The sequence below is a fragment of the Lissotriton helveticus genome, chromosome 5_1 (genome assembly GCF_964261635.1).
Source record: "Lissotriton helveticus chromosome 5_1, aLisHel1.1, whole genome shotgun sequence".
NCBI lineage: Eukaryota > Metazoa > Chordata > Amphibia > Caudata > Salamandridae > Lissotriton > Lissotriton helveticus.
Window position 1 is genome coordinate 1,809,041,644 of NC_136065.1, and position 19,499 is coordinate 1,809,061,142.

The following is a 19,499-nucleotide window of genomic DNA, read 5'->3' on the forward strand; positions in this document are numbered from 1 at the left end:
CTTTTAATAGTTTTTGTTCATGTAGTCTATTCTTGAATAATGATCACTAACCCTTTTGTTGTTTCTACATATGAAAAGCAAGCCTCATTCCTTTCCTTTTGTCTTCAAATGCATTTATTTATAACTCTTACAAAATTTATTTTGAAACTAAGCACAGAAGCTCTACTGAAACACGAACGTTTCTTTCACCTTTTAAAAAGCAGTTATTATTTACCATCAGATCCACAGATGTGCTTTTTAGGAAAGCAACAAGAAACAAAGTCCTTACTTTTATCCTTTCTCTTTTATCCACAATAATGAAGCTGTATTTCTAACTTTCAAAATTAGTAGTCTTTAATGCACATGCAGGGCTCGAAAAATCCCAAAAATGGTACTAGTCCTGCAGGTCTAGTACCTTGAAAAATCTCCTCGACCTAACAGCAACCAACTTGACCTCCGTCTCTGAAAGCAGAGCAATTGTGACAAGATAACAAGATTTAAAGGCATCTTTATTGCTCATTAACTTTGAGCAATAAAAATGACTTTAAATCTTGTTATATTGTCACCTTTGCTCTGTTTTCAGAGACAGAGGACAAAAGTTAGTTTGTGTTCCTACTTAACAGAAAGGGCAAGTAGGACCTAAAAACAGCTTGCCCTCGTTAAATATAGCTCGCATATGCGAGCGGTCGAGTGGATTTTTCGAGCCCTGACATGCTTGTATGCCATTTTGTACTAACTTAAAATCTAGTTGCCACAGCGTTTATTTATAGCTTGTGCCTGGACAAAGCCTGTGCTATTTATTCAGCTGTGTTTTATGCCTGGCAGGCTTTAGCTTCTACACTTTTTCAAGAGAAAAAGCCTTGTACCTAGGACTGATAAATCCTGCCTGGCATTTAATGGTACAGGGCCCCTTATAATGTCATCTGTTTCCAATATGACAGCAATGTGCTGTATTCTAATGTCCTCACAGAAACCCCACAAATGTTGATAAACCACTCATTACCTCCCTCTGCTCTGACCGACTGCTTCCTTCGGACAGGCAACTTGAGCAGCTGTTAAAAGTTCTTTCTGGTGCTGGGAATGAGGCTCAGTTAAAAGCCAGGCATTCCAAGCCAGTCAAAATCTATCGTTGGTAGTGTGGGAAAAGAAGGACGCTTTTATTTAGCAGCAACCAATTACTTTTATAATGTGAATGCCTTTTAATATTTAATATGATGTATCTAAGGATAGTGCTGTAATATTTTGCACAGCTGATAGGCAGTACTAACAACATGTTGGGCTTCTATTTTTAGTTTTGTTAAGTCCTAGTTGTATAAAATATACAAATTCGTTTTTGTCTGTGAGGACTACTTTTCCCTATTGAGTGCCTTTTTTTCTAGTTTAAGTTAGTTTTAACATTATGTAACTCTTTCTATTCCCAAAGGTCTCAAACGAATGTATTTGTTGTGAGATAACATTTTCTCTTTTTATATGGAATGCTAAGTAATTCTGCTTCAAGTTTTATTTCTATTTTTTTATTTACTTTTGTGGCAATATAATAATTGAATGTTCACACATCGATACTTTGTTACTGTTTTTACTTGCCATAGTAGCGTGCAGTTACTGAACATATTTTATATAATTAATTCTTTAAAATTTAAAGTGTAATTCTTCCAATGGCATCTGCAGAACACAATGACGACAACAAACCAAATTGAGCTCATTACAGACATTTTCAAGAAGGGGCCACACACTCATAACACACAACACAGTTCGCAAAGACAAGCCATCCTCACACAAAGAGCACATTTGCTACTCACTCAAACAAGTATTACCACCAGTGTCAGTCCACAAACCTCATAGACACTCAAACACATAATCAACTCAAAAAACAACACTAGGACAAAAAGAGGCAGCCCACAGACTGTACTCAAACCAAACCGATTGTAAACACACAATCAACATATCTTGTCAACTCTTTCTCTAAAACAGACACTGCTCAACATACTGAATCTTCTTAAAATCAAATGACCCATTTACTGGCCATCTAGATCAGGACAGTGGCGTCACTGGGGTTGGTGTCACCCGGTGCGGGTAACTCATGGTGTCACCCCCCTCACGACTTACAGCATGGACCACCTCTGTCGGAAATGTACGGCGCTAGGTACTGTCTTACTCCCTCTAGCCCCCTCTCTTACTCCCTCTAGCTCCCTCTCTCTCTTACTCCCTCGAGCCCCCTCTCTCTCTGTCTAGCTCCCTCTAGCTCCCTCTCTCTGTCTTACTCCCTCTAGCTCCCTCTGGTTCCCTCTCTCTGGTTCCCTCTCTCTGTCTTGCTCCCTCTCTCTCTATCTTACTCCCTCTAGCTCCCTCTCTCTGTCTTGCTCCCTCTAGCTCCCTCTCTTACTCCTTCTAGCTCCCTCTGTCTCTGTCTTACTCCCTCTAGCTCCCTCTCTCTGTCTTACTCCCTCTAGCTCCCGCTCTCTCTCTCTTACTCCCTCTAGCTCCCGCTCTCTCTCTTACTCCCTCTAGCTCCCCCTCTCTCTCTTACTCCCTCTAGCTCCCTCTCTCTCTATCTTGCTCCCTCTAGCTCCCTCTCTCTGTTTTACTCCCTCTAGCTCCCTCTCTTACTCCCTCTAGCTCCCTCTCTCTCTTACTCCCTGGAGCCCCCTCTCTGTCTTGCTCCCTCTAGCTCTCTCTCTCTGTCTTGCTCCCTCTAGCTCCCTCTCTCTCTCTTACTCCCTCTAGCTTCCTCTCTCCCTGTCTTACTCCCTCTAGCCCCCTCTCTTACTCCCTCTAGCTCCCTCTCTCTCTCTTACTCCCTCGAGCCCCCTCTCTCTCTGTCTTGCTCCCTCTAGCTCTCTCTCTCTGTCTTGCTCCCTCCCACTCTGTCTTGCTCCCTCTAGCTCCCTCTCTCTCTCTTACTCCCTCTAGCTCCCTCTCTCTGTCTAGCTCCCTCTAGCTCCCTCTCTCTCTCTTACTCCCTCTAGCTCCCTCTCTCTGTCTAGCTCCCTCTCTCTGTCTTGCTCCCTCTGTCTCCCTCTCTCTGTCTTACTCCCTCTAGCTCCCTCTCTCTCTGTCTTACTCCCTCTAGCTCCCCCTCTCTCTCTGTCTTACTCCCTCTAGCTCCCTCTCTCTGTCTAGCTCCCTCTAGCTCCCCTCTGTCTTACTCCCTCTCTCTCTGTCTTGCTCCCTCTAGCTCCCTCTCTCTCTATGTTAATCCCTCTAGCTCCGCCTTTCTGTCTAGCTCCCTCCCTCCCTCTCTGTCTTACTCCCTCTAGCTCCCTCTCTCTGTCTTTCTCACTCTAGCTCCCTCTCTCTCTGTCTTACTCCCTCTAGCTCCCCCTCTCTCTGTCTTACTCCCTCTAGCTCCCTCTCTGTCTTACTCCCTCTAGCTCCCTCTCTCTTACTCCCTCTAGCTCCCTCTCTGTCTTGCTCCCTCTCTCTCTGTCTTGCTCCGTCTAGCTCCCTCTCTCTCTGTCTTACTCCCTCTCTCTCCGTCTTAGTCCCTCTAGCTCCCTTTCTCCATCTTGCTCCCTCTAGCTCCCTCTCTCTCTCTTACTCCCTCTAGCTCCCTCCCTCTCTCTCTGTCTTGCTCCCTCTAGCTCCCTCTCTCTGTCTAGCTCCCTCTCTCGCTGGCGTACTCCCTCTAGCTCCCTCTGTCTCCCTCTCTCTCTGTCTTACTCTCTCTAGCTCCCTCTCTCTCTGTCTTACTCCCTCTAGCTCCCTCTCTCTGTCTTACTCCCTCTAGCTCCCTCTCTCTCTGTCTTCTTCCCTCTAGCTCCCTCTCTCTGTCTTCTTCCCTCTAGCTCCTTCTCTCTCTATCTTCTTCCCTCTAGCTCCCTCTCTCTTACTCCCTCTAGTTCCCTCTCTGTCTAGCTCCCTCTAGCTCCCCCTCTCTCTGTCTTACTCCCTCTAGCTCCCTCTCTCTGTCTAGCTCCCTCTAGCTCCCCCTCTCTCTGTCTTACTCCCTCTAGCTCCCTCTCTGTCTAGCTCCCTTTCTCTCTCTGTCTTAATCCCTCTAGCTCCCTCTCTCTCTGTCTAGCTCCCTCTCTCTTTCTTACTGCCTCTGTCTCCTTCTCTCTCTGTCTTACTCCCTCTAGCTCCCTCTCTCTCTGTCTTACTCCCTCTAGCTCCCTCTCTCTCTGTCTTGCTCCCTCTAGCTCCCTCTCTCTTATTCCCTCTAGCTCCCTCTCTCTTATTCCCTCTAGCTCCCTCTCTCTTTGTCTTGCTCCCTCTAGCTACCTCTCTCTCTATCTTACTCCCTCCAGCTCCCTCTCTCTGTCTAGCTCCCTGTCTCTCTGTCTTACTCCCTCTAGCTTCCTCTCTGTGTCTTTCTCACTCTAGCTCTCTCTCTCTCTCTCTCTGTCTTACTCCCTCTAGCTCCCTCTCTCCCTCTGTCTTACTCCCTTTATCTACCTCTCCCTCCGTCTTACTCTCTCTAGCTTCCTCCGTCTTACTCTCTCTAGCTCCCTCTCTCTGTCCTACTCCCTCTAGCTCCCTCTCTCTCTGTCTTGCTCTCTCTAGCTCCCTCTCTCTGTCTTACTCCCTCTAGCTCCCTCTCTCTCTGTCTTGCTCCCTCTAGCTCCCTCTCTCTTATTCCCTCTAGCTCCCTCTCTCTCTGTCTTGCAAACCATGCACCCTCAGATGAGCTAGGCTGCTATAGAGTTGCCTTGTGAGCAAAGAAAATTGCAGTCAAGCATTGCAGATCTCCTGCAAGACGCCGGCGAGTGTGAACAGCATGAGGAACAAGCTTGCACAGGGAGCGACAGTAAAGGTGAGAGCAGAGGCGAGGCTGCAGTGCAGATTGGTGTCACCCCAGGTGTTGGTGTCACCCGGTGCGGTCCGCACCCCCCGCACCAACCTAGTGATGCCACTGGATCAGGATCGTTTTTTTGTATATTGGTTCCATAGTGTACTATACATTTATGGAAGAAATACCATATTTAATATACATAAACCTATTAAGTGTCCCCTCTAGGGAAGCCGGCAGTTTACTTTCTAGATCCATATTGGTACCTCCAAGACAGCAACACATTCTACGAAGTGAGCTAGGAGCAGGCATGCCAAAAATATTATAACAGAATATAATATTATAATCAAATAGTATCTAATCCAAGTATAAAAAAAAATGAAAACAAAAAAATCTCCTCATTACCTGCCTTTGTACATTGCAATATACAAACAAAACAAAACCAGAATCTTGGCCAAGCAAATCCATAACAAGAGTGTCGCTACAGCGACCTTACCAAATCAAAGTCTCCAACCGCCACCTGCCAAGCTCTGGGTTGACCTAACCCAGAGGTCTTCTTAAGAAACTTACGCCAAAGGAGATCTCAGTCAGAATCGGCCATCACCTAGAGGGTCAGATTAGGATAACCGGAAAACACGTTGGTCTGCAAAGGCAAAAGGTCTCCTCGTACAGGGTCCTTCCACAGTAGATTCCATTCCTCCGTCAAGACTGATCTTTCTGGGGGGGCGTGGCTAACAGCATGGCCGAGAGAGTCGCACTCTGCGCCAGCTCCGGCCAGCCGTATTAATCCGACATTTAATATCCATCTATCGGACCTTAAATGCACTGCTTGTGAGGGCGGAACACTTCTTGACCTGAGCTGAGATGTCGGGAGATCCCTGGAGGCTGGTGGAGGGACGAAACCCTACGAACAGAGCACCCGCGCCCGGAGCCGGGGCCGGAGGCAAGATGGCGGCGGCGACGAAGCACTGAAAACCCCGGGCCGGCGCCCGCCTTCCGTCCCTGGAGCTGCGAGGACGTGGTCTGATGCCGCCGCCTGCACTGAGAGGCTGAGACCTGCCTCGGTGCGATCTCCGGATCCGGCGCTGCTGCGTGATCGGTGGGGCCGAGGCAGTGAAGAGCTACAGTGCCTGCGCTGTAGAGTGCCCGAGCCTGGGGACTGCGATTGCGGAGGAGAGAGCCTCCGGGGGTGATTTTTTTGAGGTGAGCGATCCTGAGGGGGAGTCCCGGAGAGAGGGCTGCCACCCACCATTGGCCAGAGAGAACTAGGGTCTGCGACGGAGGAGCTATATCCAGCTCAGGGTGTGACAATTGGGCGCGCTATCCCTGGGCCCGTTAACTCAGCTGCGGTGTGACACAGGGGTTAGGCCGATAACCCCGGAATGCCGCGGCATCGCCCACTTGGGCCTGGCCGCGAGGACCCCTCTGACGCCGGCGTGGGGGACAGGCCTGTACCATCGGAAGCGCGCGGCGTCGGGCCGAGCCGGCCTGGGGAACGGACTGCGCTGGTGCTGGACCCCGGGACCTGGCGGAGCATCCGAGGAGGGGTTGCGGCCTGGCTGCCGGAGGACTGACCGCCACTGAGGTGCCACGACAGGTCTAGCCGCCGGGAAGAATGACCTCAAGATGGATGGCCCACTTGGGGTAGGCCCCCCTCTGCAGGGGAGACGACGTGTGGCCCTGCTCCACGGGCCAGGTGGACAAGGGGACGACACGGTGGAGTGTCGTAGTGGCCGTCGGACTGCCGCAAGGGCTACCGAGATTCCACCCCCCCACCTGCGGCAAAGAGGCCGGACCACCATGGGGAAGAAGGATACGGCCCCGAGGACACAGAAACTAGGGCTCATCGACAAATTTGCGGTGGCGCCACAGACGGGAGGCATGGAGGGGACGGGGGCGACCTCTGACATGGCCCTCCTGATGGGTGCGATACAGGCCTCCAGAGCGGACATCCAGGCGTCTAGAACGGCCCTTGAGGTGAAGATTGGCGAGGTAGGAGTGGAGGTCAATTTGATGCGACAGGACTTCCGAAACCTCACGGAGGGGGTCATCACGGCGAAAACTAGGTTGGGCGAAGCGGAGGATGTCATACAGGACCTACGGAAAGACCTGAAGGATGCCCAAAAACAGCTGATGTGGAAGGTGGACGATGCGGAAAATAGGGCGAGACGGAACAATCTACGCTTTGTGGGCTTTAGAGAAGGAATTGAAGGGACAAATATGGCGGAGTTCCTGCGCTCCTGGCTCATCGAAAAGCTGCCCCAAGTGACATTCTCTAACTGCTTTATTATTAAACGGGCGCACAGAGCACTCATGGCCAAACCTCTAGTGGGGGGACCGATCATCGCGAGGTTTCTGAACTTTGCCGATAGAGACCTGATCCTAAGAGAAGCTAGGAAGCTGGGTGAGATCAGGCTGGAGAACTCGCAAATCATGATCTTCCCTGACTATAGCCAGGAGGTGCAGAAGGCTCGACGCTCATTTGACTCGGTCAAAGCTAAACTCAGGGACCTGAAGATCCAATATATGCTTCTCTTTCCAGCCAAACTTAAGGTCATATACAAGGACAAAACATACTTCTTCGTGCATCCGGATGACGCTTGGCAATGGCTGGAGGAACGCCCGCCCCTTCGGAGACGGGAGGGGAATGGGAGCGAGCCGCCGAGGCGGGTCTACTATCCGGGACTTTCTGGGAGAGGGCACTGCCGCAGAGGAGACGCAGAGCGAGGACCCTGAGGGAGACTCAGGTGACGCCGTACCCCCCACAGAATAGGTCACCGGGGAGGCGTCAAGACCCCGACACGCCGCAGCCTGACACCGTATCGGGGTCTAGGTTCTCCGCCCTCGCACTAGAGGACACTATTGGAAGGGAGAGCGCAGCAGAAGGAGAAACGTCGGAGGTGGAAGAGGGACAGGAACAATCACTACACCCGCTGGTGATGGCCATACATGAGCTAGAGGGCGATCCCGATACTGATGGGACATTGCTGCAGGGAGCGAGTGGCTCCCGCATCACTTGAAAAATGACAATGGTGGATGGACAGGATATCGGCTGGCCACATGGAAGCACGCAAGTGACTCACACGCCCCTTGATTTTGGATTTTGTGTGTTGTTGTAGTTCTTTCTATTGCAGTGGGAGGGGGTTTTCCTTGTTTCAAACTTCTCCTTTTTAACAGACTTCCGCTCATCTTTGTAGACTCTGTGGAACCCAGCCGTTTGGTTACTGGTTGATTAGCGAGTTGGGGAAGTTCGAAGAGGGGGAGAAACTCAGGGAGGGCGACAGACCTTTTCCTACCAGTAAGTCCTGTCGGGAGGGGAGGTAGTCAATAGGTCTGATGGGGGAGGAAGGGGGGGAGTGGGGATCGGTTGGACCACTTTGTTGAGTTTGACTGGATGGGCAAGTTGGAGCAGTCGGGGGAGGGGCTGAGGGGAGGAGGAAGTTGGGGGGAGGCGGATGGACAGCATGGGCAATGCATTCACTTGTCGGACAGGCACGCGCACGATACATCCTACACCACCACGATTTATACGATGTCACCGGAGGTTCTCTGACATACAGGACTGGCAACACACGTACACTACACGGCGAAGGCCGGCGCAAGGCGTCCGAGGTCGCCTGATGAGACTCTACCACTATGTCTATGGGAAATCCAGATAGAGAAACGGCATGCGGGGAAGGCATTAGAGTGATGACTTGTAACGTTAATGGCCTGGGCTGTAGGATCAAAAGAGGTTTGGTTAACAACTATGTTAAGCGATCTGGAGCAGACGTGGTACTCCTACAGGAAACGCATTTGCGGGGTACGAAGTGTGCCTTCCTAGCGCGGGGGCAATATAAAGTTCTGGCTCACGCAGGGTTTACCACTGGATCCAGGGGGGTTGCAATACTGATAAAAAAATGTCCACCCATGAGAGTAGCACGAGTCTGGACCGACCCACGGGGTATGTGGGAGTACGAGGGATGTGGGAAAGGAAGGAATACAAATTTATCTCCGCCCAAATTGCAGGCGGATACACTAAGGGGAGTGTCCGACATCATCCTTAACACATCAGACACGGTTCAGATCCTTGGGGGGGACTTCAATGATGTGATGAGTCCATCGGTTGATAGGACGGGAGACTGAACTAGACCCACGACCCTGACTCCATTAGCCAAAACCATAACTACCCTTGGCCTTTTAGACGTGTGGAGATGGCTGCACCCGACTGCTCAGACGTTCTCCTTCTCTGGAGCGCATAAAGTCTATTCCCGCCTGGACTACATTTTCATGGCGAGACAGACGCTACAGATGTCAGATTCAGCGGAGTACTGTGCTCGAGGGGTGTCCGACCACTCGCCGCTGATATTAGAAATGGGCAGGAGGAGACGAGACGGACCTAGAATTCTTAGGCTTACGGCTTGGGACCTACAGAGCCCGGAGCTTCTGAAGGGACTGAGAGCGGATGTTAAGGTATACCTGGCAGAAAACGTGGAGTCTGTAGACTCCAAGGTTGTCCTATGGGAAGCGCTTAAAGTAGTGCTTAGAGACAGGGCACACTGTAGATTGGCGGACGCTCGGAAAAAAGGACAGGCGGAGATCCAAGCCCTGGAGATGCAGATATTGCGGTTGGAGACTGAACACCACCGAACTAAAGACCCAGGGACCCTAAGACAGCTGGTTGATGTACAAGCCCAGTATAAACAATTGGTGACGGGCGAGGCCAAGACACAGGCACTGGCTGCCCTACACCGCATCTATGAGGCAGGGGATAAGTCCGGAAAGCTTTTGGCGTGGTTAGTAGGAAAGAGAGGGATGAGACATGGGTGGAAAGAGTAAGGGTTGGTCCGGATGCGTGGGCATGTACTGATATTGAGATAGCAGACTCTTTCGCTGACTACTATGGGACCTTCTATGAGGCCTGTGATCTAGGGTCCAAAAAGGAAGCGCTGAAATATATAGCGACTATTGACATCCCGAAGCTCGAGGAGGCAGACTGTGAGGACTTAGAGGCTGACGTGACGGAGGACGAGGTTAGGATAGCACTGACTAAACTTCGTGTGGGTAAAGCCCCAGGCCCCAATGGATTCCCCGCGAAGTTCTTCAAGAAGATGGCAGACCTTTTGACCAGACACCTTTTAGGCCTATTCAGAGATGCCGATAAGGAGGGTCAATTCTCGTTGGACTTCAGACAGGCCACGATCGTTCCAATCTACAAGACAGGAAAGCCTACAGAGGACTGCGCGTCCTACCGTCCCATCTCCCTGTTGAACGTCGAAGCAAAGCTTTACGCAACTATTCTGGCTCTTCGCTTGAGACGAGTCATATCGCGACTGGTACATATGGACCAGACAGGGTTCATCCCGGAAAGAGCGACTAGATATAATCTCCGTAGGACACATAACTGGCTCTGTGAAGTGGAGGGTAGGACGGAGCCCCATTGGTTCCTGTCTCTGGACGCTGAAAAGGCGTTCAAAGCAGTACATTGGCCCTTTTTGGAGGGAGTCCTGGAGAATATGGGCTTTGGGCCCAAGTTTAGACGCAAAGTTCGCCTACTCTACTCAGGCCCTAGTGCTCGAGTAAGGGTAAATGTAACGATGTTCAAGGCCTTTCCCATACAGAGGGGAACCCGGCAAGGTTGTCCCTTGTCACCCCTTCTGTTTGCCTTATATATCGAGGTCATGGCGTGCGCAATTAGACAGAATACAAGGGTGACGGGATTCCAGGTGGGGCAGGCCGGACTACAGGAGGAGAAACTGTCCCTCTATGCCGATGATGTGTTGCTGTATGTGACGCAGCCGGAGACTACCATACCGGCGCTCTTCCGTGAACTGGACCAGTACGGGCCAGATCTGGATATCAGATCAATTGGCCCCATACGACACTCTACGATCCCCGAGGGCGGACAGAATGACCTCAGTTGCCAGAAAGATTGCAGACGACCAGTGTGGGGTTCCTATACTTAGGGATATTTATAACAACAGACAGGGACGTCTCCTACGAGCGCAATATTAACCGTATTATTAGTACAATTCTTATGGGCCGCCATGTTCAAAATGATCTCGCTACCGAGATTTCTGTACACATTTCAAAATGAATACTTCCCGCTGAAGCCCAAGACCTTCCGAGAAGTTCATGCGGAATTGAGGTCCTACTTGTGGTTGGGGAGGCATCCCAGAGTTGCGCTGGCGACCTTACAGAGACACCAGTACGATGGAGGATCTCGCTTCCTGACCTGGAGGCCTACTATTGGGCGGAACACCTGGCTCCCATCAATGAATGGGTGCATGCAACGGCCACACACCCCACTTATGCATTAGAAAGGTACACTATGGGCACGCACAATTGTTTACACTACATATATGAGGGGAAGGGACAGGCCAGGCTGTTACCGGCCACTAGACTTACATTGGGAGTGTGGAAGAGGGCCTCGAAAGCTACAGGATGGACACATAGACCTTCGAGACAGACCCCGATATGGGACTGCTCTTGGCTGAAAGAACTTAGTAAGTTGAGAGGCTTCTGGGGTTGGGACGACATAGGTATTTCCTCCTTAGGAGATGTAGTCAAGAGCGGGACTTTGAAGTCATTTCAGTCACTACAGGCGGAATTTGGGCTACACCGCTCACAGCCTTTCAAATATATACAATTCAGACTTGCATGGCGGGCAGAAAGGGCACTACAGGAGGCACTCCCTGAATATGCTCCTCCGGAAGGCCGCTTGCTGCAGGAAAAGATCCCCGAAAAGGCTGTCTCCCTGACATATAAGTCGATTATGAATAATAAACCGGATAGGGAGAGAGAAGTAGGGGAAATGGATGATGTAGATAGGGGAGTAGTATTGATGCACCCTAGGGAGGTAGCGATTAAGTCACAACTCCGCCTGATACAATTTAAGATCCTGCACAGGGTGTACTTTGACAGAGTGCGGCTCTTTAAGATGGGGAGAGTCTCTGACCCTAGCTGCTTGCGCTGTGGAATTGAAAATGGAGATTTCTTACATACAGTGTGGTCGTGCTCACATATTCAGGCCTACTGGGGGGAGGTCACCGCTGAACTGAGTGAGGTACTAGAGATAGATATCCCACTGGAACCGAAGCTCATTCTCCTGGGGATGTCCAATGATGTGGACCTGGCTCGTCCACTACTGATCTTTTTAGTTTTGGCACTGGTAGTGGCTAAAAGGGATATAGCCAGGAAATGGGGGGCGCCGGATACACCCCAGTTAGGAGAATAGAGGAGGGGCATGGACTTATACATGGCGGCTGAAAGGGTCACGTATAAGGCGAGAGGGTGTCCGAAGAAATTCCGTAAAGTGTGGGGCAAATGGAGACGTTACCATTGTTTGGATGGAGGACTATGAGAGATGCCGTTTGTACGTAACTATGATGGATCCACAAGATGGGGCTGCTCGAGTTCAAGGGATTGTACATCACGGAACTGGTGAACTGCTATCACTGCCTGTGTATCTGACTAATAATAGGGAGGACCCGAACTTTGATGGAATGTGTGGGGGGAGGTGGGATGGGGGGCGCGGGGTCTTGGCTTGACAGTGACATGCTTGTTCTGTACCTCTTTCTTTTGCTGAAAATAATAAAAATATTTAAAAAAAGACTGATCTTTCGGATGGCCACGTCTCCGATGAGCTCTTGTTCGGGCGCCAATTTGTGGAAAAATTAGGCTTTTTTTAAGGGACTCACTGGTGCACGAGTTCACCCTTATCTGTGCACTGGTCCTTAAACCAACATATAGAAATTGGCACTGAAGCTGGAATATCAAATAACAAGTTTATTAATCACTCATGAGTGGGACTACATCAATACAACACCCTCGGGCACTGTATGAGGTAGTCCAAGGAATACAGAAACCAAGGGTCTTATATACCCTGTTTGTTGCTGAGTAAGCATGGAGACTCAAAGAGGAGGTACAGGCATATTCAGGAATAGTTATTGACTAATATGGGCAAACAGAAATTGCTTGGTCAACAAAGTGGGAGGGGAAATAGTACTGCTTACTTCAGTTGGAATAGCCTAAAACAGGTGCATTCTGGCAGCTACAGGCCTTTCTGAGCATTTGCAGTGCTCTGGCAGAGTACTGAAGGAATTAACTACAATTGATGACTCAAGCGAAATAGAAAGGCAACCAACAGTGAACGATGGCAGTTGACTTCAGTTGAACTCCCTCCTTACATAGTGTAATCCTTGCAGCCATAGTGGGTGTCAACCTTGCAGCCAGGGCACTTCTACAGAGTCTGTCTATGCCGGGCACTGGGACAGGTTTGTGGCTTGGTGTTGTGCACGTAATACAGACCTATTGCTGGTCAAGCTGTTGAGTGTATCCGTTGTTTTGACTTTGGCCCTGCAAGGATTCGCAGTGGGCACTCTTAGAGATTGTCAGACTAGCTGTGCTTGTTTAAATCACCTGTTCTAATGCGATACGTTAAAGGCTTAACTCTTGTTTACTCTTAAACCTTATGTGAAGCCACATTGGGATCTTAACGTGGACCCCACTTTTGATATGTGCACCCCTTTTTGAGATGTTGGAAAACTATCCTCTTCGTCTCTTGACTCCGAAGAGGTCTCCATAACTTCAGCTTGTTGGTGAGCGAGCTTCAGGTCTTTTGTTCCAGCGGTTCTACACTACCTTTTTTAGTGCTGAGGACTAAATTGGCCTTTTAGCCAAAGGTTGTGAGTCTATTTCTCATCAGACAATCCATCACACTTCGGACATCCTTGGCACCACCTCACCCCTAGACAGACGAAACATCATCATTTAGACCCAAAAAGAGTTTAGTTTTCACATTAATCACACCAAAGACCATAAGGTGGACGATCAGCTCTTTGTGGGGTAGTCTGCAGCAAAGAAAGGCAAGGCAGTGCAGAAAAGGACTTGGTCCAGCTGGATGCCCTCTAAGATCTGCGAAGTTCTAGTCAAGAAGCAGCCTCTAGAAAGCCTGAGGGTGCGTTCCACCAGGGCCAAGGCCACTACCACTGCCTTGGCAAGTAGCCATCCGAGCATATATTCACATAGCACTACAGTTTTGGCAGTCAGATTTAAAGGAAAGGGCATTTCGCCCACTCCTTCCTGCAGGACATTTTGATTTGAGGCATTCCACACAGACACCACAATGGGAGGTACTGCTTTGGTATCTGTTCTAAAGGTGAGGAATCTGTGGATAAAATTATCCGTCACAAGAAAAAGTTACTTACCTTTGGTAATACTCTCTGTTGGATACTCTGTCTAACTGCATGTTCTTTAACACCCTCCCACTTTTCCGTTCTATGGAATGGCCTAATTTCCATCTTGAAATTTTCCAAATTAGCGATCTGCACACTGGCACAAATAATTGTTTTTGTGCTCTTTATCGGAGGGAACGGGTAGTGTCAAGAAAGAAACTGATGTCAGTGTGCTAGGGTGGCACTTGCATGCAGCTTCGACCGTCACTTGTGGGGCGGAACAAGGTCTGCACAGAGCCACATGACACCACTGACTAGCACGCTGTGGCTATGCTGAAAAACCATACGGATTCAGCCTGTTGTCTTGGGATATTCTAAAGGCATGGAATCTAGGATTAGATAGAGAATCCATCTTAAAGGAAGTTCCAGAAGGTAAGTTACCTCATCATTTTTTAATGGGTTCAGGTGGGCTTGATTTATTATTATAACTTGTTAACCCAGGGTAACTAATTATTCTATTTATTTGAAACGTATTTTCTTTAACTATTTTTTTTCAATTACTAATAATTTAGAGCTGGTTTGTAATCTGAACCAAACATGCCTTTGTGCATATTTGTGTGATCCTTCATAGTGTGCCACTGCTCTAGCTCTCCCTTTTTCTGCAAGTTGAAGGGGCTTCTGGGGCAGCCTGTGGAAGAATATCTAACTGCAGCTTCTTTTGATTTGTGAAGAACATTGGGTTCTCTTGTAGCAGTCCAGTCCTCCACTCTGTAGTTGTGCAGCCCAAGAAGTTATGTTGAGGCACTTTATGGCGATGCTCTAACTTTATCTCTAGCCTTGTATTTATGTTGATCAGAGAGTGCTCCATGGGCTGACTATAGGAGATATCACAGCTGTAGGTTGTTCGGAGAAAGATATGAACCTGTGGCTGCCTGATGAGATGTCATGCTTTCAACTGTCTTGCTGTATTTGTGCCGATATTCCTATGGCAGTCTTCGGAGGACCTGTGGTTCAATTCAGTATAGTTGTTATATTTTATTTCCAGTGCACATGTTTGCCATTTTCTTGCTTTTGGCTGGAACTAAACCTGGGAGAATGTGCAGCTCTGTCTCGCCCCTTAATTGTTGTTCATATCATAGATTATACTGGGGCAGTCTGCTGGAGATGTTGCAACTTGACCTCTCTCCTTGTGCTAACAGGTGATGTTGAACACAGAGCGCCTGATCAAGCATGCAGTCCAAGAGCACTTGGCAGTTACAGTCTGCATCAATAAGATTGATCGGCTGATCCTGGAGCTGAAGTTGCCACCCACAGATGCATACTACAAACTGCGCCACATTGTGGACGAGGTCAACGGCTTGCTCAGGTAATGTGGATGCAGTGATGAGACCACGTGTGTTTCCACTACAGGTGTTGTTCTTAGTTGTAAAAATTTCAGCACAGCTCCCTAACTTATAACGTTTTCAACTTTATACTCTAAAAGATTTGCAGACATTTTACCATGGGGCAAACACCAACTCACTCTCAATGCCGGTGTTTGCCCTTTGGAGATTGCTGCTTCTACATTTCTTTTTTCTCCCCTGTGCCCCCCATTCCCATCTTGCTGGCTGGCTTTTTGCCCCCTACAACTGCAGTGCTGTTTATTTCACCACTGCAGTGTAGAAAGCTGAATTCTAGTCAGCAAGAATAAAGCGGCACATAGTCCACACACCATTGCTAACATTCCCGAGGTGTTTACTACTGTCCACCATGGGTTTTCATACTACATGCTCTGCGATGTGACCATGGACAGCACTATTGCTGGACTACCTGTATAAAGTATACCTCCAGTCAGAAAAATTGCGTGTTAGAGACCGGGATTCTCTTTACAGTAAATACATTTAAAGTGAAGATGTTGTGAGTAAAACACGATTTTAAAGATGGTCAAACTCTTCCAGCAAGCACGCTGCTGCCATGATCTGCACCAAAGGCCTACAAAAGGTCCTAACGATCGTCTTTAGGGCCTTTCACAAGCATGGCCCACGGTACTTGTATAAAAATTTTAACCGATACCATCCCACCCGAACACTTAGATCCGCTACAGCCAATCTGATGATTGTTCCAAAATTCAGACTGGCAACAAAAGGAGGAAAATCCTTGGCAGTAATAGGGGCAAAGGCGTGGAACAAACTGCCCCATCAACTTCGCGCAACCACCACTGAACAGGAGTTTAGGAAATCCCTTAAAACATGGATTTATAACCTGGCAGACTCAGACTGCAAAACTCTTGTTTAAATCCCTTACTTGATGATTGAGAACAGCAAATGCTACCATCTTCTGCATATGAATCTAGGCGCCAAGATGCTCCTTGGAGTGGTAGTGCGCTATACAAATTCCTAAAATCAATCAATCAATCAAAAGTGTTGGAAGGGCTACCATTTAGTGGTATTTCATGCATCTGATCAAGTAACTAATCCTCCATTATTTAGAGACCTAATCAGGCCTTGAAATTAATGTGCTCTACACAGCTGACCTTAGTAAATACTTAATCCAAGCTCCAAGTAAAGTCCTTTGTAGTTGATCTCTTTTATATCTCCCGTTTGACCTTTGCAAATTCTGCAGACCTGGTTCCATCTTCTGCATGTTTATTTGTGCTGAGAAGGAATTTGTTCTTGACCTAAAGCTTGGAAATGTAGTGCTCAGAGTTGGAATTTATGCATAATTTTAGAAGTACATCCATTTAGTTAGGCAAAATTCATCTTACATTGTTAATAATGTTTTAATTGTAATGTATTATAATTGTAGGAAGCTGGCTCGGTATATTATAAACCACTATATACCACTAGCTGGTTATACTGTGCACGGAGTCCAGAACTTCCCTTAAAGTGTACAGTGCTCAATGTAAAACCCAAAGTGCTCTATTAGTGGTGGTAGTGTGGGCGAGCAGCCTAACACACAGTGCAAGACATTTATTGCACATCAGTGATCAATAATGGACACACAACTCAAATAAGAGATCCACACCAATTTTAGAAAAATATACTTTGTATTTTATTTTAAGACCAAGATCTACGCAGTAAGGTAAGTACATTTTTAAATAAAAATACTTTTCACTTTTTAAAAGCGACATGGATATTTTCTGCACAGTTCAATGTTATCCTACGGGGGAAACAGTATAGCGGTTAAAAAGGTAAGTATCACACTTACATTTCCAGTCTTTGGGACCAAAGGTCATCAAGGGGCCAGGGTCAGTTGAGTACCAAAACTGCACCTCTAGCGACACCAGGACGGCCAGGTGCAGGTGTCAAAATCGAAGTTTGTCCCAGTGCGTTTCAGTGGAGACTGGGGGTGCTTGGGATCACACTGCTTGCAGGTAAGTAGATCAGTTGCAGGGTCCAAGCTTTGAGGGTTAGGACCAGCACCGGGGGTGGGCTACTTTGTGGCCCCCTTGGGTGGAGAGTCGCTGCTCTCTGGGACCAGAAATAATGCACATCCTGGGCAGAGGTGTCACACCTCCTCCTCAAGAATGGGCCAGTGCTTGAAGGTGAAGCTTCAAAGGCCTGCCGCCTTTGTATTGCGACCTCCAGCCTCTTCTGCTAGCAGCAGATGATGGCAGCCCTTGGTTTACACAACCACTTTGGGCTGGAAAACCTAGGAAGAATAGGATGTGTGCCCACCTCTGCCAACTCCACCCCTTAGTTGAAGGAGGCGAGGTGAAGCACATCTTTCAGTCCCCGCTATCTTGAAGATTGTGGGACTTCTCCGATCGGGGCTAGTTCTCCCACAGAAGGGTGGCATTATAGTGTGTAGTCACCACAGATAAGGTGGCCATTGGACCTACCTACTACTCCCCTAAAACGCGCTTACATTTAGTATTTAGGTGGCTCTCCCAGACCTAGAAACTAGTTCCTGTCGAACTAAGGAGGAGGACGAAGACGACGTACAGAGAGGACTGTCAACACCCACTGACTTGGTGACAGCCCTACCAGCCTGTCTAGAGCCCTCAAAGATCTAGCGAACAAACTACACCTGTCCTGCATCAATTAACCTCCACAAACCCTGGGAGGACAACCTGCCTTTAAAGAAGACCAGTACTCCCGAGGACAGTGGCTCTGTCCACAAGAAAGCAACACCATGGACTCTGGTACCATCCGGATCCGCTATCCTTGACCACTCGGCACCCAACGCTTCTGGCCTGTGTCCAGGTGGCCCAGATCTAGAAAAGGTCCCGTAGTGATGCTGAGTCCAAGTCCAGCGTTGACTAACCCCTGCTGGACTCAACAGCGACGCCTACAGTGTGAATCCGAAGGATCCCGAAAACTAGACGTCAAAGTACATCTCTGCAACCAAAGCCCCTGGGCCTTGGTGATCTCGACCAACGGTGTCCCTATGACCTACAGCATCTCAACTAACTCCTGCTGTCACTTCTTTCCTTCGTACAGCCTCCAGTTCATCACCTACATCCTATTTTCCAAACCGACTTTCTCAGTTGAATTGCATTGAGTGCCTGACAGCATGTTTGCACCCTACACTCCGCCTCTCCTGTGCCACTGGTGTTGTATGTTGGGTGCTGCCTTGTGAGCCCCTGTGCTTGTTTTAACCTCCGAAGCATGAGCCCTGCAACCAATCTACTTACCTGCAAGCAATGTGTCTTCAAGCAACCACGTTCTCCTTTGGGTAACATTAGGCCTGATCTTCAAATTTGACCCCTGCACTCGGCTACCCCGTGCCGTTGGTGGTCCAGTGTCTGTGTCTACCTGAACCTTGCCCTCTGCTGTCACTGCAACCCGAAGACTGGTTTTGTAATTTGGTTACTTACCTGTAAAATCACATTGTTGTTTTACTCCATAGGTTAACATTGCAAAGACTGAAAATTGCACTAAGTGTCCACTTATGAAACGGAAAAGTATTTCTATTTAAAAACGTACCTATATTTTTGCGAAGATCTCGGTCTTAAAATAAATCTTGAGCAAAGCTTATCTTTATAAAATTAGTGTAGATCTCTTTTTGAGTCTGGTGTCATTTATTGTTCATTGCATGCCCAACAAATGTCTTGCACTCCTCTGTGGACACCCACACTACCACAAATGGACCACCCTGGGTTTGCATTGAACTCTGTTCACTTCTGGGGGAATCTCTGGATTCTGTGCACGGTCTAACCACCTAGTGGTGTACCATACACAGAGCCAACTTCCTACTCTCCTACTTTTTTTCTTTTTAGAGTTTTATATAGCGCAAACTAGACTTGAGACATTGTGTATCGGAGCGCTTTACATGAGCACCAGATTCGTTGCATGAGGACACATTCGTTTTTGTTAGGCGCGGGGAGATTAAGTAATTTGGCCAGAATCACAGGATGTTGAGCGTCGTTGCTGAGACTCGAACCTGGTTCCCCCGCTTCGAGGTTGACCGCTCTATCCGTAAGGCTACATCCTCTCCCCAAAATAAGATTGATTGTAGGACTCATGAGTCTGGTAACATCATTCATTTACTTGACCTGTAGATCTTGTGGCAGTTTGTTGATTTTCTCAGTCATGCCAGTACATAGCGCATTGTTTGAGTGAGAAAAGTGCTTTCTCTTCTCCTTGTTTTATGTCTATGTTAATGGAGAAGCGTGGCTCAGTGGTTAGAGGCGGCAGACCCGGAAGCTGAGATCG

The 19,499-nt window shown here is 48.5% G+C and overlaps 1 protein-coding gene across 2 annotated transcripts in view; it reads left to right on the forward strand.

The window, feature by feature from the left end:
• The window catches only part of EFTUD2 (elongation factor Tu GTP binding domain containing 2), a 283,894-nt gene that overhangs the window by 73,574 nt on the left and 190,821 nt on the right, over positions 1-19,499 (forward strand). For both annotated transcript variants that reach the window (XM_078645140.1, XM_078645139.1), the window contains exon 10: positions 15,063-15,229. In XM_078645140.1, the coding sequence (XP_078501266.1) occupies positions 15,063-15,229 (167 nt within the window). The remainder of the gene's footprint in view (positions 1-15,062; positions 15,230-19,499) is intronic.